The sequence below is a fragment of the Cervus canadensis genome, chromosome 4 (assembly GCF_019320065.1).
Source record: "Cervus canadensis isolate Bull #8, Minnesota chromosome 4, ASM1932006v1, whole genome shotgun sequence".
Classification (NCBI taxonomy): domain Eukaryota; kingdom Metazoa; phylum Chordata; class Mammalia; order Artiodactyla; family Cervidae; genus Cervus; species Cervus canadensis.
This window is the reverse complement of record NC_057389.1, coordinates 39,991,796-40,019,191: the sequence shown is the minus strand read 5'-3', so window position 1 is coordinate 40,019,191 and position 27,396 is coordinate 39,991,796. Positions and strand designations below refer to the sequence as shown.

Here is a 27,396-nt window from a genome sequence, read left to right as displayed (position 1 = left end):
CTTAATGAAATTAGTCAAATAGAGAAAGATAAATACTGTATGTTTTCACTTACATGAGGGATCTAAAATATAAAACAAATGAATATAGCAAAACAGAAGCAGATTCATAAATATTGAGAACAAACTAGTGCTTACCAGTAAGAAGAAGGATTGGCAGAGGGGCAAAATAGGGATGGAGGTCAAGAGGTACAAACTACCATGTATAAAATAAGCTACTGGATATAGTGTACAGAACAAAGAATATACCCAGTATTTTATAATAACTTTAAATGGAGTATAATCTATAAAAACACTGAATCACTATGTTGTACATCTAATACTAATTAGTATAATATTGTAAATGAGCTATACTTCAGTAAAAAAGAGTAAGTTACTCTAAACCCAGTTAGATATCTAAGGTGTTATTAAAATGAGATGGAACAAAATGGCTCAAACTCACATACAATGGTGTAGACATCTGTCAGGTATAGACATTAAATGTGCTGTAGTTCCAACATGAAGTTACATGTTCATTCTCTACCAAGAAATTCAAGTTTTGGTCTTTAACCACATTCACATAACACTGCACAGAGTAATAATGAATATAAAATATGAAAATAAAAATTTTATTGGGAAAAGGAAATGCTATATACAATAAATCTATGGTTGATGAAATATATTACACATTAACAGCCTTTGCTTAAGGGACAAATACAGGGTTAGTAAAGGAAGAAGTCGGAAGCTTAAAACAGGTTTCCATACACAACTTCCAAGCAGTTTTAAGTAAAAAAAAATCTCAATTTGCATAAATCATACAGATCATTGAGGGAAAGGTGTATTGGTTTGTGGTTACATCTGATCATCAATTCACTTTGTGTCTTGTATTAATATATCTTTTCTACCCTGATCCCAACTCTGGTAGTTCTGATCCAGTTCTAATATGTTTCTCTCTGTTCATAAATGGGTATTTACCAAGAGGTCACACTGCAAACAGAATTCTTTTGCTCATTGTGAATTAAACAAATCCCACATGCTCTTAAATAAACTCTATGGTTTTAAAGACAACTGCCTGAACCAAATTTGGAAGAGCTCTTCCATTGAGGGGAGTGCTTAAGTCATAGGACAATTTTTAAAGAGTCTGGAAACGGCATCAGAATATGTGCACACCATCTTCGCTGATGCAGCTTCAAGTAAGCTAATAGGATCTGTACGATTCTAGAGACTATTAAGTAAAAATAAAGATATGCATGTGGTATGGACACCATTCTCATCTGAAAAACACTCGTCTGGCTTATTTCTATCCCCTAAACAGAAAACATCCAACAAGAACAATTTTCTCTACGTTTATTTAATTATAACACAAGTAGAACAATGCACACCAAATGGAAATATATCCAAAAAAGATGATGAAAATGTTTAGGAACAGAAATGACTAATTTAGCTGAAGGAATTACTCAGGTTCCATTAAAACACATTTGCAACTTATAATTGGTTATTAGTGTAAATTAAATTTAGTAACTGAGTCCCAATTTACTACTAAAAGTTATCAAAATATTTTCAAAATGTTACACAAAAACTGAAATATCCATAAGTATTACATTAACACCAAACAAAAAAAATCATATAAAGAAAAGTAAAGGCGTCCTGAGATAAACTACAAATCACACTTATGACAGATTATACACTCCCTTTCCTCTCACATATAATTGTAAGGATTTGGTATTTTGCACATTCCAAGATAAAGTAATGATAATATATGCTGATGCAAATTTCAGCCATAAAAATAAACTACTTCATATCTTAAATATTCCTATGATGAAACATCAGACTCCAGTTTCACTAATCAAAACTTTATGAAGGCATAAATTACATTTGGTTTTGACTCCTCAAATCATGGCTGAAAGCTCTCAGCAAAGCATTCTAGGCTTTTTTTTCTCACACCAAGTGACCCAGAATATATTTTAAGAAATGTTTATTTTCTGTGCATATTTGTTTTAAAATTATAAATTCCTGAGCACTTTTTCTTCTTCCTCCTCATCACTGTCAGTGACATTGACTTGCTGGATACTAGAGGGAGTTGATGTCGGAGCTGTGAAGACATTCTCCAAGGCTCCAATGTCCAGCTGAGGCATGGGATTTAAGTATTCTTCCCCACTGTGGCTATGACTGTTATAGCAAGAAGTCCCATCCATGTTCTCACAACTTCGAGAATCTTCGCTGTGAGCGCGTTCATCTGGGTAGTCTCTAAAAGGATAGTCTCTATTTAAAGCTGAAAACATAGCCTCGTGTTTTTGGTACCTGTCTTCATAATAACCAAGGCATTCTGGCATTGAACTTGGAAAATTTCCATAGCCAAAGGGAGGCCGACTGTAAGGGCACGTGCTGTAGCAGAAAGACAAAAAAGGAATTATATCATACATTGCCCACATGTTGTCTTGTGTGCAGATTAACTGAGCAAGTTTAACTACATCATCTTTGGAGCCTACAGAGCTCCCAAGGTTAACTTTTTGCAACCACTTCATGTATTCATCCACATGTTGCCTAGTCCTAACATGAAATAATTGGCAAAGTAAGCTTGTAACTATATCTCTCATCAGCCTCAGACTTCTTATCTTTTGGTAGCCTGGATAAAAGAAAAATTATTAACAGTTATCAGATCCTTTCTCTCACAATGCTTTATGCCATGTAAGGTTTTAGAAATGCAGGCACCTGTTGTGCTTGCTTAAAAACTGACACTTGGTAAGCAGTGTAACAATTGTTCTTACTACTATCTGAAACAAACCTTATGCTGGGGGAAATGCGAAACTGCTTGAAACCAAGAATTCTTGGGGGTGGAGGGAGGGCACTCAGAGGATAACAATTTAACTTTTAAATTCACATTCAGTAATGAATTATATTAAAAACACTCTTAATACTAGAATGACTTAGAACTGATATTAAACTAATTTTTCAGACTGTTTCTCAAAAAATAAAAATTTGGAGAATGGGGATATGAAGAATTGAAAAGATTATTTTGCTGTTTTACAAACCAAAGGTTATTCTTTTAAGCAAATCTAAAATTCTGCCATTCGATTTTACTTGTCAATGTTTTTTAAAAAGTATTACTCTCCACTTCAAAGGCACAAAACAGGAATCATAGGAAGAGATATACAGAAAAGTCTATCCAAAATTTGCCTGGACTCATGGACTCCATCTAGTGACAGATAAGCATAATTCGTGCCATAGTGTCTGACTGTGACATCATGGACTATATATATAGCCCACCAGGCTCCTCTCTCCACATATTCTCCAGGCAAGGATACCGGAGTGGGCTGCCATTTCCTCCTCCAGGAGTGACAGATAATATAAGTATAATTACCATGCTCATTAACAAAACCCAAGACAAGCTGGGTATTTCATTTCATGCTCCCACTTCTCTTTTAAAGGTTAACTTTGTTTCCTTCCCTTTAAAAATGTAAGTACAACTAATAGACTACAATCTCAAATTCTTTGGAAATACAGGGTTTCTTCAGTGGTGGTGTTTTAACCCAAATCTTCAAGTGCTAGAGACTTTACCCAGGATCAATATTACAAATATGAAGCATAGCTTCTGAAATGTTTCACATTTCCATTCCTACTACCATATCCTCATTCAGGCATTTTAATTTAATATATATGTACTGAATGCATAGCACTGGAAGTTATTAATACTATGACTTAGCTCCTTAGTTCTTCCACCTTTATGTCTCTCCATCTGTTGGATTCCACAAATACTTCATATTCCACAAATATTCCACAAAGTTCAGTCCCTCAGTCGTGTCTGACTCTTTGCAACCCCATGGACTGCAGCACGCCAGGCCTCCCTGTGAATCACTAACTCCCAGAGTTTACTCAAACTCATGTCCATTGAGACGGTGGTGCCATCCAACCATCTCATCCTTTGTTGTCCCCTTCTCCTCCCGCCTTCATTCTTTCCCAGTATCAGAGTCTTTTCAAATGAGTCAGTTCTTCGCATCAGGTAGCCAAAGTATTGGAGTTTCAGCTTCAGCATCAGTCCTTCCAATGAATAATCAGGACTGATTTCCTTTAGGATGGACTGGTTGGACCTTCTTGCTGTCTAAGAGACTCTCAAGAGTCTTCTCCAACACCACAGTTCAAAAGCATCAATTCTTTGGCACTCAGCTTTCTTTATAGTCCAAGTCTCACATACATACATGACTACTGGAAAAACTATAGCTTTGACTAGACGGACCTTTGTTGGCAAAGTAATGTCTCTGCTTTTGAATATGCTGTCTAGGTTGGTCATAACTTTTCTTCCAAGTAAGCGTCTTTTAATTTCATGGCTGCAGTTACCATCTGCAGTGATTTTGGAGCCCAAGAAAAAAAAGTCTGTCACTGTTTTCACTGCTTCCCCATCTATTTCCCATGAAGTGATGGGACCGGATGCCATGATCTTAGTTTTCTGAATGTTGAGTTTTAAGCCAACTTTTTCACTCTTCTCTTTCCCTTTCATCAAGAGGCTCTTTAGTTCTTCTTTGCTTTCTGCCATAATGGTGGTATCTGCATATTTGAGGTTATTGATATTTCTCCCGGCAATCTTGATTCCAGCTTGTGCTTCATCCAGCCTAGCATTTCTCATGATGTACTCTGCATATAAGTCAAATGAGCAGGGTGACAATATACAGCCTTGACGTACTACTTTCCAGATTTGGAACCAGTTTGTTGTTCCATGTCCCGTTTTAATTGTGGCTTCTTGACCTGCATACAGATTTCTCAGAAGGCAGGTCAGGTGGTCTGGTATTCTCATCTCTTAAAGAATTTTCCACAGTTTGTTATGATCCACACTGTTAAAGGCTTTGGGGTAGTCAATAAAGCAGAAGTAGGCATTTTTCTGGAACTTTCTTGCTTTTTCAATGATCCAACGATGTTGACAATTTGATCTCTGGTTCCTCTGCCTTTTCTAAATCCAACTTGAACATCTGGAAGTTCATGGTTCACGAACTGTGAAGCCTGGCTTGGAGAATTTCGAGCATTACTTTGCTAGCGTGTGAGATGAGTGCAACTGTGTGGTAGTTTGAGCATTCTTTGGCATTGTCATTCTTTGGGACTGGAATGAAAACTGACCTTTTCCAGCCCTGTGGCCATTACTGAGTTTTCCAAATTTGCTAGTATATTGAGTGTAGCACTCTCACAGCATCATCTTTTAAGATTTGAAATAGCTCAACTGCAATTCCATCACCTCCGCTAGCTTTGTTTATAGTGATGCTTCCTAAGGCCCACTTGACTTCAAATTTCAGGTGAGTGAGAGTGATCACAGCATTGTGATTATCTGGGTCATGAAAATCTTTTTTGTATAGTTCTTGTGTATTCTTGACACCTCTTCTTAATATCTTCTGCTTCTGTTAGGTCCATACCATTTCTATCCTTTATTGTCTCCATCTTTGCATGAAAAGTTCCCTTGGTATCTCTAATTTTCTTGAAGAGATCTCTAGTCTTTCCCATTCTATTGTTTTCCTTTATTTCTTTGCATTGATCACTGAGGAAGGCTTTATCTCTCCTTGCTATTCTTTGGAACTCTGCATTCAAATGGGTATATCTTTCCTTTTCTCCTTTGCTTTTCCCTTCTCTTCTTTTCATATCTATTTGTAAGGCCTCATCAGACAACCATTTTGCCTTTTTGCATTTCTTTTTCTTAAGGATGGTCTTGATGACTGCCTCCTGCACATGTCACGAACCTCTGGGCTTCCCCTGTGGCACAGACAGTAAAGAATCTTTCCACAATGCAGGATACCCAGGTTCAATCCCTGGGTCAGGAAGATCCCCTGGAGAAAGAAATGGCAACCCACTCCAGTTTCCTTGCCTGGAGAATTTCATGGACAGAGGAGTCTGACAGGCTACAGTCTATGGGGGTCTCAAAGAATCAGACACAACTGAACAACTAACAAATACTACAAGGGGGGACTCAAATCAACTTCCTCCACAAAGTCTTCTTCTCTTCAGCTAGAAACAATTCACCAACTAACTAGTCTTTCAGGACTCAGTATAGGCAAGACACCAAATCACAAGATTTAGTAATTAAAAAAAATCTAAAATCCAAGTAGTATATACTTGATATGTGCTAAAGTGTGCTGTAATGCAAACATCACATGGCTATATTGGTGTGGTAAAACAAGTTAGTATTATATCTGGAGAACAAAGACAAGAATAATCCTAAAAGGTTACATAGATGAAAATGAATAACTGCAGAAGTGTCTGCATCATGGTGTAGTGGGAAAAGCACTACCATAGTGATAACTCAGTGTTGTTTAAATTTGCAATTCCCTAATGATACATGATGTGGAGCATCTTTTCTATGCTTGTCATCTCTTTATGTTCTCTGCTGAGGTACCTGATGAGGTCTTTTGTCCATTTTTAATTGGGTTGTTCATTTTCTTATTATTGAGTTTTCAGAGTTCTTTGTATATTTAGATAACAGTCCTTTATCAGATATATCTTTCAGAAATATTTTCTCCTAGTCTGTGGCTTGTCCCCTCATCCTATTGATAACACATTTTTTGACACTAAGTATTAATAGCATTGTGGAATTTGAAGCAAAGAATTGTGAGTCCTCTATCTTTGTTTTCCTTTTTTAAGATGGTTTTTTACTATTCCAGATCCCTTAAAATTCCATATAAATTTCAGAATCAGCTTTTCCATTTCTGCAAAAAAGTAATTGGGATTTTGAAAAGGATTGTATTGATTTTGCAAATCCTTTCGGGAAGTATTGTCCTCTTAATAATAAGTCTGTCAATGCATATACATGAATACCTTCCCATTTACTTCAGTTTATTTCAGTGTTTTAAGGATTTCAGTTTACAAGTTTTGTACTTCCTTGGTGAGATTTATTCCTCTATATTTTACTCTTTTTGATGCTACTATAAAAAGTAATTGCATTCTCAATTTCTTTTCTGGTTTGCTTACTGCTAGTGTACAAAAATACAACTGAATTTTGTAAATTGATCTTACCCCCTGAAACTTTGCTGAATTCATTCATTCACTCTAATAAATTTTTGTGTATTTTTTAGGACTTTCTATTTATAAGATTATCCATATATAGGATCATGTGTGAAAAGAGGTAATTTTGAATTAATGTCTTTAATTTGAATGTTTTTTTTTTCTTGCCTAATTGTTCTGGCTGGAACTTCCAGTACCACGTTGAACAGCAGTGGTAAAAGCAGACATCCTTATCTTGTTCCCCAAATTATAGAGGAAAGCTTTGGGCCTTCATCATTGAGTATAATGTTAATTGTCGGTTTTTTGATAAATATCTTTTATCATATAGAAGAACTTCTATTCCTATTTTGCTGAGTAAGTTTTGAAATCAGGAATTAATTTTTATCATGAAAAGGTGTTGGATTTTCAGTCTAACGCTCTCCTAACTGAGCTATTCCGGCTAGCTGAAAAGGTGTTGGATTTTATCAGATGCTTTTTCAGCACCAATTGAGATGATCGGGTGGTTTTGCTCATTCATTGTTCTAATGAAGTGTATTGAATATGACACTGATTGATTTTCTGATATTAAACCACACTTAGAATTCTTGAGGGAAATCCCACTTGGTCATGGCATATAATCCTTTTAATACACTGCTGGATTTAGCTTACTAGTATTTTGTTGGTCATATGTTTATATTCAAAAGGCATTTTGACCTGCAATATTCTTTCTTGTGATGTCTTTTCCTGGCTTTGGTAACAGAGTAATGCTGGCCTTAGAATCATTCCCTTCTATATATTTTGGAGGACTATGAGCATGATTAGTGTTAATTCTTCTTTAAAACTTTAGTAGAATTCACCAGTGAAGATATCTAGTCCAGGGTTTTTCTTTGTTGGGAGGTTTTTAATTACTGATTCAATCTCTTGATATATTCAATCTCTTGATATATTTGGTCAAGACTTATTTCTTGATAAGTCTGGTTCAGATTTTCTATCTCTTCTTGAGGCAGTTTTGGTAATTCATGTGCTTGTCCATTTCATCTAGGTCATCTAACTTGGTGTACAATTATTATATAATTATTATCCTATAATCATTTTTATTTCTATGAGATCAGGATAATGTACCTGATTTCATTTCTATAGATTTTATTACTATAGATTTAGTAACTTATGTTTTCTCTCTTTTTTTCTTAGCTTAGCTATAAAAGTTTGTCAATATTGTTATCATTTCTTTGGGTATGTTCTGTTTTCATTCATCTCAATGTATTTCCTAATTTTCCTTATGATGTCTTATATGACCAATTGGCTGTTTAAGAGTGTGCTGTTTAATTTCCAATATTTGTCAATTTTCCAGTTTTTCTTTCTGTTATTGATGACTAGTTTCATTCCATCATAGCTGGAAAAGAAACTCTGTATGGTTTCAAACTTTAAAAAATTTCTGAGACTCGTTTTGTGATCTAACATATGGCATATCCTACAGAATATACCATTTTCACTTGTTAAGAATCTATAGCCTCTTGTTGGGTGCAGACCATATATATCTGTTAAATCTAGTTGATTCATAGAGTCTTCTATTTCCTTTTTGCCCTTCATCCATTTTTAGATGAATGATCTTCCATTATTATATAAAGTATTCATAGCTAACATCATACCCAATGGTTAATAGTTTAAAGTTTTTCCTCTAAAATCAGGAACAAAACATGGATGCCTACTCTTCATACTTTTTATTCAACATAGTACCAAAAGCCCTAGCCTGGGCAGTTAGGTAAGTAAAAGAAATACAAAGAATTCATATTGGAAACAAGGAAGTAAGACTGTCTCTATCTGCAAATGGCATAATAATTAATATATCAAGGAAACCCTAAAAACTCAACCAAAAAAAAAAAAAAACAAACACCTGTTAGAATTAAGTAGTGAACTCAGTAAAGCTGCAGGATACAAAATCAATATGCAAAAATCAGTGGCATTCCTATACACTAACAACAGCCCAGAAAAAGAAATTAAGAAAATCAAGCCCATTTACAATTGCAACAAAAAGAATAAAATACCTAGAAATAAATTTAACCAAGGGTGTGAAAGACGTATACACTGAAAACTATAACACGCTGATGAAAAAAATTGGAAAAAGCACAAATAAATGAAAAATTATTCTGTGCTCATGAATTAGAAAAAATAATATTGTTAAAATGTCTGTATTATCCAAAGCAATCTACAGATTCAATGAAATAACCTATTAAAATCCAGTGGCATTTTTCACAGAAATAGAACAAATCATCCCAATTTTTTTGTGGAAACACAAAAGACAGTAAATAGTCAAAACAATCTTGAGAAAGAAGAACAAAGCTAGAGGCATTACAATCTCTGATTTCAAACTGTAGTAACCGAAATAGTATGTACTGGCATAAAAATAAATGCATAAGCTCAACAGAGCAGAAAAGAGAGCTATAAATAAACCCATGCCTACATGGCTAATTAATTCATAGCTATTAATTAACAAAAGTAGACAATGGGGAAAAGACAGTAACTTCAATAAATGGTGTTGGAAAATTAAGACAGCCAAATGCAAAAGAATGAATTCTCTACCTTATATCATACACAAAACTCAAGTCAAAATCGATTAAACATAAGGCCTGGAGCCTTAAAACTCCTAGAAGAAAATATAGGCAATAAGCTCCTGACATTGAATTGGCGATGCTTTTTTGGATTTAACAGCAAAGGCAACAAAAGCAAAAATTAACAAATAGACTACATCAAACTGAAAAGCTTTCATACTAAAAGGAAGCCCATCAACAAAATGAAAAGACAACCTACCAAATGAGAGAAAACATTTGCAAACCATACAAAACATCTGATACAAAATTAATATCCAAAATATATACAGAATTTATATAACTCAATAGCAAAAAAAACCCCAAACAAACCTCATTTAAAAATGGGCAGAGGATCTAAATAGACAATTTTTTTTTCCCACAGAGAAGTCATATAGGTAGCCAACAGGTCCAAGAAAAGGTGCTCAATATCACTATTATCAGGGAAATACAAATTAACACCACAATGCTATCAGGAAATGCTGCCATTTGCCACAAAATGGATGGACCTTGAGGACATTATGCTAAGTGAAGTAAGTCAGAGAAAGACAAAAACCATTTGGTCTCACTTATAAGAGGAATCTAAAAACAAAAACCAAACAAACAAAAAAACCCATCTCATAGATAGAGAACAGTTGGGTGGTTGCCACAGATTGGGAGTGAGAGGTGAGCAAGATGGATAAAGGTGGTTCCATTAGGCAAACTTTTTATTTAAAGAGTAAGTAAGCCCTCGGGATGTTATGTAGAGCATAGTGACTACAGTTAATAATACTGAATTGTATTTTTGAAAGTTTCCAAGTGATTAAATCTTAAAATTCTCATCACAAGGAAAAAAAAATTTACATTGTACACCTGAAACTAATATGTCAATTATATCTCAATAAAAAAATAAAATAAAGTAGTAAGTCTTGAACAATTATTACATAACTGTATTTTTCCCTTCAATCCTGTCAAATTTTGCTTCATATATTTTAGAGTACTATTATCGTATATGTATTAATTATAATTGCTATATCTTTTTAATGTTTTAAAGTAAATATATGGGAATTCCCTGGTGACCTAGCGCTTAGGTTTCCAGGTTTTCACTGCTGTGGCCTGGGTTCAATACCTGGTCAAGGAACTGAGACCTTGCATAACCAAAATAAAGAGATAAACAAAATATGTAATGACTTTGTCTCTTGTAACAATTTTTGAGGTAAAGTTTATTTTGTTTAATATTATTGTAACCATCTCAGCTCTCTTTTGGTTACTATTTGCCTGGACTATCTGTTCCTGTTTTTTCACTTTCAACCTATTTGTGTCATTGGTCTAAAGTGAGTCTCTTTGTGGGAATTCCTTGGCGGTCCAGTGGTTAGGATTCCGCACATTCACTACAGGGTGCACAGGCTCAATCTCTGGTCAGGGAACTAAGATTCCACATGCCACATGGTGTGGCCAAAAACAAAAAAAGTTAAAATCTGCTCCGTGAATACCATATTTATTTAGCGTATGTGATGCCGAAGTGAGCACTACCATGTTTATTTAAATAAACAAAGTGAGTTTCTTACAGATAAGATTTTTTTCCCCAATTTCTTCTAGGCTTTTAAAGTCTGTCTTCTGTTTCTCCTGTCTGTTGTCCCTTAACACAGGCAGCAATGGATAGTATACACCTTTCAATATTTTCCACAGACACAAGCTGGGAGGCAATCCCAGCCCTAAGGAAGTTCTTCAGTTCAGTTCAGTTGCTCAGTCGTGTCCAACTCTTTGCGACCCCATGAATCGCAGCACGCCAGGCCTCCTTGTCCATCACCAACTACCTGAGTTTACTCAAACTCATGCCCATCGAGTTGGTGATGCCATCCAGCCATCTCATCCTGTCATCCCCTTCTCCTCCTGCCCCCAATCCCTCCCAGCATCAGGGTCTTTCCCAATGAGTCAACTCTTCCCGTGAGGTGGCCAAAGTATTGGAGTTTAAGCTTCAGCATCAGTCCTTCCAATGAACACCCAGGACTGATCTCCCCTAGGATGGACTGGTTGAATCTCCTTGCAGTCCAAGGGACTCTCAAGAGTCTTCTCCAACACCATAGTTCAAAACCATCAATTCTTTGGTGCTCAGCTTTCTTCACAGTCCAACTCTCACATCCATACATGACCACTGGAAAAACCACAGCCTTGACTAGACGGACCTTTGTTGGCAGAGTAATGTCTCTGCTTTTTAATATGCTATCTAGGTTGGTCAAAACTTTCCTTTCCAAGGAGTAAGCGTCTTTCAATTTCATGGCTACAATCACCATCTGCAGTGATTTTGGAGCCCAAAAAAATAAAGTCTGACACTGCTTCCACTGTTTTCCCATCTATTTCCCATGAGGTGATGGGACCAGATGCCATGATCTTAGTTTTCTGAATGTTGAGCTTTAAGCCAACTTTTTCACTCTCCTCTTTCACCTTCAAGAGGCTCTTTAGTTCTGCTTCACTTTCTGCCATAAGGGTGATGCCAAATTGTCATTTGCATATCTGAGCTTATTGATAGTTCTCCTGGCAATCTTGATTCCAGCTTGTGCTTCTTCCAACCCAGCGTTTCTCATGATGTACTCTGCATATAAGTTAAATAAGCAGGGTGACAATATATAGCCTTGACATACTCCTTTTCCTATTTGGAACCAGTCTGTTGTTCCATGTCCAGTTCTAACTGTTGCTTCCTGACCTGCATATAGGTTTCTCAAGAGGCAGGTCAGGTGGTCTGGTATGCCCATCTCTTTCAGAATTTTCCACAGTTTATTGCGATCCACACAGTCAAAGACTTTGGCATAGTCAATAAAGCAGAAATAGATGTTTTTCTGGAACTCTCTTGCTTTTTCGATGATCCAGTGGATGTTGGCAATTTGATCTCTGGTTCCTCTGCCTTTTCTAAAACCAGCTTGAACATCTGGAAGTTCACGGTTCACGTACTGCTGAAGCCTGGCTTGGAGAATTTTGAGCATTACTTTACAAGCATGTGAGATGAGTGCAATTGTGCAGTAGTTAGAGCATTCTTTGGGTTTGCTTTTCTTTGGGATTGGAATGAAACTAATGTTTTCCAGTCCTGTGGCCACTGCTGCGTTTTCCAAATTTGCTGGCATATTGAGTGCAGCACTTTCATAGCATCATCTTTTAGGATTTGAAATAGCTCAACTGGAATTCCATCACCTCCACTAGCTTTGTTCGCAGTGATGCTTTCTAAGGCCCACTTGACTTCACATTCCAGGATGTCTGGCTCTAGGTGAGTGATCACACCATCGTGATTATCTGGGTCGTGAAGATCTTTTTTGAATAGTTCTTCTGTGTATTCTTGCCACCTCTTCTTAATATCTTCTGCTTCTGTTAGGTCCATACTATTTCTGTCCTTTATTGAGCCCATCTTTGCATGCAATGTTCCCTTGGTATCTCTAATTTTCTTGAAGAGACCTCTAGTCTTTCCCATTCTGTTGTTTTCCTCTATTTCTTTGCATTGATCGCTGAGGACGGCTTTCTTATCTCTCCTTGCTATTCTTTGTAACTCTTAGGAGAGTTCTTAGAGGAACTCTAACGGAGTTCTTAGGAGAGTCAAATTAAGGTGCCCCCTGAGCCAGCTCTTCAGGAAGTCACCAGACAGGTCAAAAAGCACAATCACAACACTCTCTTTAAGAACAAGGTCTGTGTTGCCTCCTCTAATAGCAACAAGTCACACGAGGAACATGAGTCACCATCTCCTTGTTATCACTGAACAGGATAAACAGGGATGGTTGTGGCAAAAATGCCACAATGCTATCTTAGCAAAATTTAGCAGCTTTCTTCATTAAACACCTCTTCAGATGATTCTGACACTGTTTTTGCCAATGTAATTACTGCTTCAGTGAAGAGGTAGATTCTTAGAGATCCCCATCCTGCAACTCTGTGACATTCTACCTCAACGGTATTTCATGCTTTTCAAAGTTTTGATTTATACTGTTACATTTATTCCAAAGGTTTTTAAACTCTTCATTTTATTGTAAATGGAATTGTTTTCTCAATTTCATTTTCTGTTTATTCATTGCTACTGTATAGAAATATAATTCTTTTATATATATATATATAGAGAGAGAGGTCTTATATCCTGATAACTTGCTGAATTCTTGTGTTGCTTGTAATAGCTTTTCTGTGGATTCCTCAAGATTTCTTGTATATAAGACTGTGTAATACATAAATACAATTTTACTTCTTTTACAATCTAGATACTTTCTAGATACCTTTTATACCTTTTCTTTATCATGTCTAATTGTCCTAGGCTAGTGAGAGTGAAATTCACTCAGTCATGTCTGACTCTTTGCAAACCCATGGACTATACAGTCCATGGAATTCTCCTGGCCAAAATACTGGAGTGGGTAGCCTTTCCCTTCGCCAGGGGACCTTCCCAACCCAGGGATCGAACATAGGTCTCCTGCGTTGCAGGCAGATTCTTTACCATCTGAGCCACAGGGGAAGTCCAGCTGTCCAAGTCTAAACCAGTGACAAAAATGTACATCTGTGTCCTATTCTTAATAATAACTGGATCTTGCTGATCCCCAGTCTCTGCCATTAAGTATAATGTTAGGTGTTTCTTGTTGCCTGTGAAGGCTACTCCATTGCTTCTAAGGGATTCTTGCCCACAGTAGTAGATATAATGGTCATCTGAGTTAAATTCACCCATTCCAGTCCATTTTAGTTCACCAATTCCTAAAGTGTCAATGTTCACTCTTGCCACCTCCTGTGATTACTTCCAAATTGCCTTGATTCATGGACCAATGAACTCCAGGTTCCTAGGCAATATTGCTCCTTACAGCATTAGACTTTACTTCCATCACCAGTCACATCCACAACCAGGTGCTGTTTTCTCATTGGCTCCATATCTTCATTTATTCTGCAGTTATTTCTCTACTGATCTCCTGTAGCACACTGGGCACCTGCCGACCTGAGGAGTTCATCTTTCAGTGTCCTACCATTTTGCCTTTCCATGCTGTTCATGGGGTTCTCAAGGCAAGAATCAGTTCAGTTCAGTTTGGTCACTCAGTTGTGTCTGACTCTTTGCAACCCCATGGACTGCACCACGCCAGGCCTTCCTGTCCATCACCAACTCCCAGAGTTTGCTCAAACTCATTCCATTGAGGGGGTGATGCCATCCATCCACCTCATCCTCTGTCGTCTCCTTCTCCTCCCACCTTCAATCTTTCCCAGAATCAGAGTCTTTTCGAAGGAGTCAGTTTTTTGCATCAGGTGGCCAGAGTATTGGAGCTTCAGCATCAGTTCTTCCAGTGAATATTCAGGACTGATTTCCTTTAGGATGGACTGGTTGTATCTCCTTGCTGTTCAAGGGACTCTCAAGAGTCTTTGCCAACACCACAGTTCAAAACATCAATTCTTTGGCACTCAGCTTTCTTTACAGTCCAACTCTCACATCCATACAAGACTACTGGAAAAACCATAGCTTTGACTGGAGGGACCTTTGTTGGCAAAGTAATGTCTCTACTTTTTAATATGCTGTCTAGGTTGGTAATAGCTTTTCTTCCAAAGAGCAAGCAAGAAATTAGAAATTTCTTCTAATTTCATGGCTGCAGTCACCATCTGCAGTGATTATGGAGCCCAAGAATAAAAAGTCTGTCACTGTTTCCACTGTTTCCCCATCTATTTGCCATGAAGTGATGAGACTGGATACCATGATCTTAGCTTTCTGAATGTTGAGTTTTAAGCCAATTTTTTCACTCTCCTCTTTCACCTTCATCAAGAGGCTCTTTAGTTCTTCTTCGCTTTCTGCCATAAGGGTGGTGTCATCTGCATATCTGAGGTTATTGATATTTCTCCTGGCAATCTTGATTCCAGCTTGTGCTTCATGCAGCCCATCGTTTCTCAAGATGTACTCTGCATATAAGTTAAATAAGCAGAGTGACAATATACAGCTTTGATGTACTCCTTACACTATATGGAACCAGTCTGTTGTTCCATGTCAAGTTCTAACTGTTGCTTCCTGACCTGCACACAGAGTTCTCAAGAGTAAGGTAGTCTGGTATTCCCATAGCTTTAAGAATTTTCCAGTTTGCTGTGATCCACACAGTCAAAGGCTTTAGCGTAGTCAATAAAACAGAAGCAGATGTTTTTCTGGAACTCTCTTGCTTTTTCAATGCTCCAACCTATGTTGGCAATTTGATCTCCGGCCCCTCTGCGTTTTCTAAATCCAGCTTGAATATCTGGAAGTTCACGGTTCACATACTGTTGAAGCCTGGCCTGGAGAATTCTGTGCATTACTTTACTAGTGTGTGAGATGAGTGCAATTGTGTGGTAGTTAGAGCATTCTTTGGCATTGCCTCTCTTTGGGATTGGAATGAAAACTGACCTTTTCCAGTCCTGTGGCCACTGCTTCGTTTTCCAAATTTGCTGGCATATTGAGTGTAGCACTCTCACAGCATCATCTTTTAGGATTTGAAACAGCTCAACTGGAATTCCATCACCTCTGCTAGCTTTGTTCATAGTGATGCTTCCTAAGGCCCACCTTACTTCAAATTTCAGGTGAGTGAGAGTGATCACAGCATTGTGATTATCTGGGTCATGAAGATCTTTTTTGTATAGTTCTTCTGTGTATTCTTGTCACGTCTTCTTAAAATCTTCTGCTTCTGTTAGGTCCATACCATTTCTGTCTTTTATTGTCCCCACCTTTGCATGAAAAGTTCCCTTGGTATCTCTAATTTTCTTGAAGAGATCTCTAGTATTTCCCATTATATTGTTTTGCTCTGTTTCTTTGCATTGATCACTGAGGAAGGCTTTCTTATCTCTCCTTGCTATTCTCTGGAACTCTGCATTCAAATGGGTATATTTTCTATTTCTCCTTTGCCTTTCCCTTCTCTTCTTTTCATATCTATTTGTAAGGCCTCGTCAGACAACCATTTTGCTTTTTTGCTTTTCTTTTTCTTGGAGGCGGTCTTAATCCCTGTCTCCTATACAATGTCACGAACCTCTGTCCATAGTTCTTCAGGCACTCAGTCTATCAGATCTAATCCCTTGAATCTATTTCTCACTTCCACTGTGTAATTGTAAGGGATTTGATTTAGGTCATACCTGAACAGTCTAGTGGTTTTCCCTACTTTTTTCAATTTAAGTCTGAATTTGGCAATAAGGAGTTCATGATCTGAGCCACAGTCAGCTTCTAGTCTTGTTTTTGCTGACTGTATAGAGCATCTCCATCTTTGGCTGCAAAGAATATCATCAGTCTGATTTTGGTATTGACCATCTGGTGATGTCCATGTGTAGTCTTCTCGTGTTGTTGGAAGAGGGTGTTTGCTATGACCAGTGTGTTCTCTTGGCAAAACTCTATTAGCCTTTGCCTTGCTTCATTCTGTACTCCAAGGCCAAATTTCCCTGTTACTTCAAGTATTTCTTGACTTCCTACTTTTGCGTTCCAGTCGCCTAGAATGAAAAGGACATCTTTTTTTGGGTGTTAGTTCTAGAAGGTCTTCCAAGTCTTCATAGAACCATTCAACTTCACCTTCTTCAGCATTACTGGTCAAGGCATAGCCTTGGATTACTGTGATATTGAATGGATATTTGCCTTACAAATAGCTGAGATATTGGGTACTCTGGCTATCTAATGTGACAAACTGACTCCTTCAAAAAGACCCTGATGCTGGGAAAGATTGAAGGTGGGAGGAGAAGGGGGCAACAGAGGATGAGATTGTTGGATGGCATCACTGACTCAATGGACATGAGTTTGAGTAAACTCTGGGAGTTGGTGATGGACAGGGAAGCCTGGTGCACTGCAGCCCATGAGGTTGCAAAGAGTCAGACACAACTGAGTGACTGAACTGAACTAGGTGTTTTTTGGTTGTTTTTAACTAGTTGAGGAAGCTTCCCTATATTCCTAGCTTGCTGGAATATTTCATGTTCAACATGAAGTCGTGTTCATTCTTGTCAAATGCTTTTTCTGGGTCTGCCGAAGATGGTGTAGTTTTGTTCCTGATTCTAATTCATATGGTATATATGTTAATCAATTTTCAAATCTCTTGATTTTCAAACAACTCACAATCCTGGAATAAATCTAAGTTGTTTATGGTGTATAATCCTCTTGTTATTCTGCTGAATTCAGTTTGCTAGTATTTTGTTGAGGATTTTTGTCTCTCAAAGAGATACTGACCTGTAGTTTTTCCTTCTTGTGTTGTCTTTCTCTGATTTTTGCTATCATAGCAATACTGACCTCATGGACTGAGACCCTTCTATTTTTTGAAAGAGTTTGTCTATAAAGTGTTTACTGTAGATAACATGTATTAAGGTCTTGATTTTTATCCAATTATACAGTATATGCCTTTTGATTATTTAATCATTAACATTTAATGTGATTTATGTATGCCACTTTAGTTTTTGTTTTCTATGTGTCTCATATTTTCCTTTTTGCCTTCTATTCCTTCTTTACTGCATGAAGTAAATATTCACCATTGTAACTTTTTATTTCCTTTAATAACTTTTCCACTATTTCCTTAGTGGTTGCTCCAGCATTTATCATATACATCTTACCTTACAGAATCAACTTCAGATTTTTACTAACTTAATTCCAAGAAATATAGAATGTTGCTTGCATATAGCTATTCCTTCTTCTTCCTTTTTGTACTATTACTGTTATATAAATTAAAGCTATATGTGTTCTAAAACCAGCAATATATTGGTATGATTATTACTTTATATAATTTTGTGCCTATTAAATAAACTTAGAGAAAGGAAAGCAAGTATATATTCTGAAGTTTCTTTTTTTTTCACTTTTATTTATTTTCTTAAGTTTTGGCTGCATCTCACAGCATGCAGGATCTTAGTTCCCCAATCAGGAACTGAACTCAAGCCTCCTGCAGTAGAAGTATGGAGTCCTAACCATTGGATTGTCAGGGAAGTCCCTGAAGTTTGTTATATTCACCTTCTCATGCATTACTGATGGTTCTCTTAATTTGTTCCTGTGGATTCAAGTTACAATCTGCTATCATTTCCTTAGTCCAAAACAACTTTGTCTCCATCTAACTCCTTCTGTTTTTATTATCAAATATATTACATTTCTATATATTATGGTCCCCAAAATTATTATTTGCATATTGCTTTATATAATTGCTTTTAAAACCAGTCAAAAGAAGATTCATAATGCCTTTATGCTGTCTTTATAGTATTTTTATTAACTTTTATTAGAATATAGTTGATTTACAATGTTGTTTGTATATTATAGCTAGTTTCTTCTATATAGGAAAGTGAAACAGTTATACATATATGTATATATGTATATATATATATATCTACTCCATTTTAGGTTTCCAATACTATCTTTTGTAACTGTATTTTTACCTTTACTGGGGCTCTTCGGTATTTTGTTTGTTTTTATCCCAGCTACCATTAAAGATCATTTACTTTCAGCCTGAAGAACTCCCTTTAGTATTTCTCATAATGCAAATGTGCTAGCAATCTCAGTTTTGGATTATCTGATAAATGTCTTTACCTTGGCTTCATTTTTGAAAAATGGCTTCACTAAATATAAGATTTTTAGTTGACTGGGGTTTTTCTTCAGTACTTCAAATATATATTCTGGCCTCCATTGCTTTTGATGGAAAGTCAGGTGTTAATTTTATTGGGGTTTCCCTGTACATGATATGAGTGTCTATCTGCCTGTCTCTCTCACTTTCTCTTTGACTTCAAATTTCACTATGATGTGGCCCTCTGTGGATCTCTTGGCTTTTAGACAATTCATAATTCATTACATTTCTTAAATGTATAACATTTTTCATCAAATATGAGAAGTCTTCAGCTATTATATCTTCAAATACTTTCTGCTTTTCCTCTCCTTCTTTACGATACTTTTATATATACATTGGTGCACTTAATGATGACAGTTCTGATGCTCTGTTCATTTTTCTTCATTCTTTTTTCTCTCTATTCTTCAGGTTGTATAATCACTACCAGTCTACTTTCAAGGTTTCTGATTCATTCTCATGTCAGTTCAAGTTTACTTCTGAGCCCCTCTAGTGAAGTTTTCATTTTGGTTATTGTGCTTTTCAATTCCAGAACTTCCATTTGGTTCTTTTTATAATTTCTATGCCTTTAATGATAGTATTTGTGAAGAGACATCATCATCACAACTTCTTTACTTCATTAAAAATGGTTTCAATTGTTTGAATATAATTATCGTCTTGGAAGCCTATGTTAAATTTGAGATACGAGCCCTACCACTGGTAGCTTCTGTTGCTTATTTTTCTCCTCCATGTATGAATGGCGCTTTCCTTTTCTTTGCATGTCACAATTTTTGGTTGAAAACAGGACATTTTCAGTAACTTGGGAGCAATAACTTTCAGGAACTTGGGACAATAACTCTCTTTCACTTTTCCAGGTCTAGTGTTTTGGTTTTTTTTTGCTTGTTTTTTGTTGACTTGAAATTTTAGTGAAGTATATTTCCTCTGCAGTGTAAACCCTGAGTGTCACTTCTTAGAGGGCACCGATTTGGACATGAATACAGTCACCCTAGGATGATAATGGTTTTAGCAGGAATTTTCTTCTTTTTGTGTTAAGCTCTTTGACTCATTTGCCATTACATACAGCTTGAGGATTACACTCATTGCTGGCTGATTGCTCCAAGGTTTCAACATGTCTTGGGGGCAGAGATTATTCCACAGTCTGACCCAATTAAATTCAGACAGGGGTCAATTTTGAGAAGTCTCTGAGGTTTGTTCTGACTGCAGGAGGGTTCTTAGCATTTCTTTCCCTAGTTTTTTGGTGTACTAGCTGGCATACAGTTATATTCTTAGTCTTAGTTCCCAGATCAGGAATCAAACCCTTACCCCCTGCAGTGGAAGCCCAGAATCTTAAACAGTGGACCCTCAGGGAAGTCCCTAGCTTCTTAGTCTGGATTAAGTGATGCCTCTTTTATTTGCTTACCACCAGAATCTCCTTGTTTTCAAGAATGTCCTTAAGTATGAACTTCCCCACACTGTTTCAGAAAAGTCAAATTCCTTTTGGAGAGGGTTTCTGAGCTCTCTATTCTTATGGCAAAATTTCTGGTTTTCTTCTGCCAGCATAGAACATCTCTTCCAAAAGTGACCTGGATCAAGGATGCTCAGAGTCACAGCACTCTCTGTTTGTCATCCTTAAGAGTTGAGCAGTTATCCTGTTAGTAGGTGCTGAGCAAAGGAAAGGAACCCCCAACCTCTTGGTCACATTCACCATGAATTTAACCTCTTTATCTAAGAGCTGAAGAGGATGAGAAATGCTACATCTCTCTGTAAGATACTGTATCGCTTGATTAGGAGCCGAGGGGAGAGAAAGCTATCTTCTTGTCCACTCAGAGTTGGATTCCATCAAGTTAACTGAGGATGGGAGTAAGGGATAGTATTTTTCACGGCCCAAGTGTCATAGACTCTTGCTCTTCTTACCAAGTTTTAGGATGTATTCTTGAATAAATGTTTCCTTATCTGCTATATGCCCTTAGGACACTTCCCAGGGAATTTAAGTGGTTGGTCTTTAAAAATAGTTTTTACCAGTTATGTTTGTTTGCTTGGGAGTAGGTTCACAGAACTCATGCTGCCATTTCAGAAATGAAACTCCCTCTCTCTCATACTTGTAATCATACTATTTCTATTAATATCCTCAATCTTTGCTTTGGATATAGTTAGCTACTTGAAAACAGTAACTTTGATCACTTCAAGTCTTGATTTTAAGAATTTTTAGATAAACCACAGCAACACTTAGTCTAGATCTAGCTAAAACAAGACTCTCCAAGTAGTCAATATCCCATCAAGGTTTTCTAATCTGTTTGGTGAGAAAAAGAAATATTCCCAGCCTGGTGTGCACTGCTGTCTCTGATTTGTTGGACAGTTTTTTCACCAGTCTTGGGTAATATTCCTCACAAGCATCAGCTGATCAGCATTTAGCTGAATACTCAAAAAGGAACCTATGCAGAGATCCAGAATTCTTGGACTGTGTAACCTTCTTCTCTCGTATACTCTATCCCAAGAATTCTAGCTGACTTGGTTTCACTGGACTCTCGGTTCTATCTCCTCAACTCAGCAAGTCTACAAGGATCTCCTTGTGTTTCTCCTTCCTGTTTCCATGGTTTCCATATGTTGCTCCTTCCTGTTTCCATGTCTCCTTCCATGGTTTCCAGGCCAGTAAGCAGGGGAGATTTCAAGGCTTACCTCATTTATTTTCTCTCTCTCAGGGATCTTCATATTCATTGCTGATAAACAGTGTCTTGAAAACCATATATTTTGCCTTTCTTTTTTTAATAATTTCAGATGAGGGTAGATTCAGCCCTAATCTTGGCTGGTACAGAAGTCCTCTTTAATTATTTGAAATATGGTTTTTAGTCTCTTCCTGATATTCAGTTCTGAAATCTGAAATCAGTTCTGAAATTCAGAAAGAGATGGGAATACCAGATCACCTGATCTGCCTCTTGAGAAACCTGTATGCAGATGAGGAAGCAACAGTTAGAACTGGACATGAAACAACAGAGTGGTTCCAAAGAGGAAAAGGAGTACGTCAAGGCTGTATATTGTCACCCTGCTTATTTAACTTATATGCAGAGTACATCATGAGAATCGCTAGGCTGGAGGAAGCACAAGCTGGAATCAAGATTGCTGGGAGAAATATCAATAACGTCAGATATGCAGATGACACCACCCTTATGGCAGAAAGTGAAGAACTAAAGAGCCTCTTGAAGAAAGTGAAAGAGGAGAGTTAAAAAGTTGGCTTAAAGTTCAACATTCAGAAAACTAAGATCATGGTATCTGGTCCCATCACTTCATGGCAAATAGAGGGGGAAACAGTGGCTGACTTTATTTTTCTGGGCTCCACAATCATTGCAGATGGTGACTGCAGCCATGAAATTAAAAGATGCTTACTCCTTGGAAGGAAAGTTATGACCAACCTAGATAGCATATTCAAAAGCAGAAACATTACTTTGCAAACAAAGGTCCATCTAGTCAGGCTATGTTTTTTCCAGTGGTCATGTATGGATGTGAGAGTTGGAATATAAAGAAAGCTGAGCACCGAAGAATTGATGCTTTTGAACTGTGGTGTTGGAGATTAGTGAGAGTCCCTTGGACTGCAAGGAGATCCAACCAGTCCATCCTAAAGGAGATCAGTCCTGGGTGTTCATTGGAAGGACAATGTTGAAGCTTAAACTCCAATACTTTGGCCACCTGATGTGAAGAGCTGACTCATTTGGAAAGACCCTGATGTGGGAAAGACTGAGGGCAGGGGGAGAAGGGGACGACAGAGGATAAGATGGCTGGATGGCATCACTGCCTCAATGGACATGGGTGAGTGGACTCCAGGAGTTGGTGATGGACAGGGAAGCCTGGTGTGCTGTGGTTCATGGCGTCGCAAAGAGTCGGACACGACTGAGCAACTGAACTGAACTGAACTGATATTCAGTTATTTCAGATTCTTGGGTATTAATCTTATTATTTGTAGCATGTACTGACTCTTGCTCTTAATGAATCCTTTCCTTGTGTTCTATATGCTAAAGCTCACCTTTAATAATTATTCTCTCCCTTTGGACATTCCTAAGTGGCTTGAATGATTGAGTTATCTCCTTTAGAATAGCTGTCCCAGGTAAGTCATCCCAGAACTAATTTGTGTGTTAGTTTATCAAGTGGATAGGGTGATTTTAGAGTCTCAATCAGTGTGCAGTGTAATCTGGAATTTTTAGTTCTAACAGAAGGCCTTTTTCCATAATATAGCCCTGGATAAAAACAAGTTTCCTTTGTGCTTTGTCTGGATCAGTGATAAAAAATCTTCTATTCCTTTATCAAGGTTGAGAGGCCATTCTAAGGTCTTAGCTTTATGAAGGGGCATCCCTGGTGGTTCAGATGGTAAAGAATCCACCTGCAATGCGGGAGACCTGGGTTCTATCCCTGGTTTGGGAAGACCCCCTGGAGGAGGGCATGACAATCCACTCCAGTATTCTTGCCTGGAGAATCCCCATGGACAGAGGAGTCTGGTGGGCTACAGTCCATAGGGTCACACAGAGTCAGACATGACTGAAGTGACAAAGCAGCAGCAACAGCAGCTTTATGAAGAGGTTTTAGTTTCACCTCCTCACCTTGAGAAGAGTCAAGACCTCATTTCCTTTCCTTATGTAGGCGTTAAAACCCAAGTTTATAAATGCTGAGACTATTTCTGAATCTGCAAACTATCCCCGGGACCACTGTACAAGTTTTCAGCTTATTGGTCATTTTGACAAAGGAGGATTTATTTTCCTTTCTTGTGATTTCAGCTAGGTATTAAATTTTTCATATTTAAATTCAACATTTATAATAGTTATAGCAGAAGGTATTCCATATAAGCTGAATCTATCTTGTTTTGGAACTATAAATTCTATCCTCCAAAAGGATTAGGCAAAATATTGTATATGTATGTAGATGTACATTATAGTAGGAAATAGCTCCAAACCTCAATCAAATTCTTTAACAGGTCTATAAGCCAAACAAGGATGAAGGATAATTGCTTTGTAACTTTTGATCTGTCTATATTTGATCAGTATTTCTAAGTGCCTCTCTGTTTCATAAAATGATTCCTTAATTAAACTGCCTAAGCTTAAGTTTTTACTCTAGATACACAGGGCAAAATATAAAATATGTATATTTGGTATATATTTACCAAATATATATATCAAATGTCATTATAATTATGGTATTGGAATGGCTGAATAATTCCATAGGTAATTTGATTAGATTAGGGAAGAAATATCTTTTTTTTTTTTTTAAGAAATACCTTTATAGAAGATTCTGTTATTAGTTGGGAGAAGAGCCAATAGAAAAATTGAGAATCAATTAATTCTGTTATTTAGCCAGACTGGATTTTACTGAAGTATATTATCTAAACAAACATAAATAAGATTACCCATATCCTTGAGGAAATTACCATCACACACATTACAGGTAGAAGTTACAAAGGAAATTAGACAATACTATAAGGCTGGTCTTGTTTTGGAAAACTATATTCAGCCTAATGTTTATAGCTGACATACTTCTTCGACATTTTTACATGAAATAAAATTCAGTATAATACTACTGACTCACTTCATTTAGTTCATCTAATAGCATTATTATTAATTAGCAATAATACCATTCAAGATGGGGATATACTTTTCCAGAGTTTCTTTTCAAAATGTTCTTTAAGTTATCAATGGTTTGTAAATTAACAGCCAAATCCTGTAAGTCTTGTCATAAGTCAGGAAGATAAATTTCCTATGATTTTATTTATTGTATAAAAAAAAATTTCCTGCCCAAAAGTCTACTTGAATACACTACTTTTCCATTCAAAAATACAGGATGCATTTTCCATGTGATTCTCTTCTAGCAACTAACAGCTACCAAGCAAGAAAAGCCATCATATTGAGAAGCCTTAGTGATAGTGAAAAAAAAAAAAAAAAAACGCAATTAAAAATCAGACAGCAAATCTAAGTTTGACTACTGGCTCTGCCGTTTACCAGTTGTGTGACTTTAACAAAGCTATTTATCTAACAGCTGATCTGTTTCTTTATCTGAAAAAGTAAAGGGATAATTATGCCAAAAACAAAGGATTGCTGTGAGAATTATAGATAACAATACCAAGTTCTCAAAATGCTAAAAAGAAAAAACAATAACAACTAGAGTAAGACAGTGCTATACAACCTATTCTAGATGCCTCTTCTTTTCCTTCAATGTAAGTACTGTTCAAGTCTTTCTTGTACTACAAAATGAATTATGTAACAAAGATAAAATTTCACCAATTTTAGTTTGTGAACCTCAAGGTTCTAACTAAGGCTGATCTTTTCAAACCTACTCATTTATTAAATTCTAGCTATGTCCTTAGCACTTTTCTCATACTTTAAAAAAAAAAAAAACACACTGTAAAATTCTCTAAAATTCCTATAAAATCTCAGACCCTAACAGATAGCAATGAGAAGAGATTATCAACCCCTAGCCTTAGGAGTCTCTTAAAGTTTGATTTCTTGAACTAAAAGACTTCTGAAAGCTGTTAAAGAAGAGCCCATTGGAAAACAAAACAAACCACAAACAGCAGTATCTCCCTTTCTCCTAATCTGATCCCCTATTTTCAGTTTTAGTTCTGTACTAAAGACTTGAAAGCAAGCAATTCCACTATGAATTGAAGCAACATAACATATACTGCAAAACTTCTTTGAGGCTTTGGTACACCCAAGTAGGGAGTAGTAGTTTTACTTTCTAAACAAGTAACAATAAAAGATGGGTATTAAACATTCTCAACAGAAACCATCTCTGTTTATACATTTAAGAGCAACTGAAAAGTAGAGGCTAGTGCCACTCTCTCAAAATGCTTTCAAAGTTAAATTCTATCACTCCAAAATGAAAAGTTACAAATTTGTTTCCCTTAGATACATCCCTGTGAAAATAATTTCTTTTACTGGTAATTTACCTAAGAAACTTTTTGGTTTATTAACAAGGGTCCTGAGAGGATAAAATAACTTTGGACAAGTCATTTAACCTCTTAGGCCAGTGCTCTCTATATTCTTGCTATTCAAAGTATTCCACAAACCACAGAATTGACATCACTTGGGAGCTTGTTAGTAATGCAGAATATCCAGCTTACTGTAACCCTGTATAGGAACCTACTGTAACCCAGACCTACTGACTCAGAATCTGTATTTTATTAAGATCACATGTGATTTATATACATATAAAAGTTTCAGAACCACACTTACTATTCAGTAAGGGGGTGGGACTAAACGATCTTAAGGTCACTTATAACTGATGATTTTTTTCAAGAGAAAAATCAGATCTGACAACACTGGAGCCTGTATTCTCATGTGGCAACAGTAGGCGGGAACTCGGTAGCAACTGCCCCATAAGATGGGGCATGCACTCTCCTTGGCTCCCCAAGTCCTTATCCAGCCCCTCCATGTACTCATGTCAACTGGTTGGCCCCTATCTAGCCACTGAACTAAATTAGATACCAAACAGGATTGAGGAAGTTCCTTTTTCAGTAAATAAGAGAGGCTTTCAGGGGTAAAAATTCATTAACTATGAATGAATAGTTTTAGGTGAAAGGGGAAAGGAAATAAACTGTTCATTTACCTTGATGGGAAGTAGTGAGGTCCAGGTAGAAAGTAAGGGTGATGAAAAGAGAATCGCGGTGGTGTCCCAAACAATGCAGCTGGATGGCCAAGGGGTGGGGGCTGGTAGACGTGTGAGTGTGGAATAGGAGCCTGGGAAATTGGAGTACTTCTGGGACAAGTGGAAACGCTGGGATACTCCTTGGGAGGTTGGATGGTTGAGGTTGCAAATCTGGAATGGGCAGGACTTGCACTAGTCGGAATCCTGTTGGTGCTCTCCAGAGAAACAGGAGTGGGTCTCTTCACAGAGCGATTGACTCCAGAATGCAGCCGATGAGTGTCCACTTGGGAGGGCCCAGCAAAGCGCTGGGGTGGGAGTGCTGGGCGGAGGGGCAGACTTGGAGCCTGGACAGCCACCTGGGCAGTACTGGAGACGCTGGGCTGGAAAAGCGTGATGGGGCTTGGACGCTGGACTGCAGGTGTGGGCAGCTGGATGGTCGGTGGAGAGTCACCTTCAGAAATAAAAACAGCATAGGTCAGGCATGAATTGAGTCACTTTCTATTTTTCCTTTTTTCAGCGGAACTTAATGAACTGTATAACCAGAAGCTTCCACTAATCATCTTACCTAAGAACATCACCACTCTATGTATTTCATAACATCCTGAACAAACTGAAGCCATCTTGTTCATTTATTTTACATTCTTGTCTCTCTTTCCCACCGAGATTCTAAATGCCCTTTTCTGTTTTGCTCATTACTGTATCCCCAGGGCTCAAAATTCTGCCTGGCACAGAATAGGTCCTTAAAAAAATATTTTTTGGATGAATAAACAAATGAATAAAATGTC

At 37.2% G+C, this 27,396-nt stretch overlaps 1 protein-coding gene across 2 annotated transcripts in view; it reads right to left on the bottom strand.

The window, feature by feature from the left end:
* Window positions 1-1,813: 1,813 nt before the first annotated feature.
* The window catches only part of SOX30 (SRY-box transcription factor 30), a 37,957-nt gene continuing 12,374 nt past the window's right edge, over window positions 1,814-27,396 (bottom strand). Inside the window, exons 4-5 of one of the 2 annotated variants that reach the window (XM_043464273.1) lie at window positions 26,573-27,062; window positions 1,814-2,361 (exon numbers count right to left, since the gene is read on the bottom strand). In XM_043464273.1, coding sequence (XP_043320208.1) covers window positions 1,980-2,361; window positions 26,573-27,062 — 872 coding nt within the window. In that variant the 3' untranslated portion in view covers window positions 1,814-1,979. The remainder of the gene's footprint in view (window positions 2,362-26,572; window positions 27,063-27,396) is intronic. The other variant, XM_043464274.1, reaches the window with a different exon arrangement.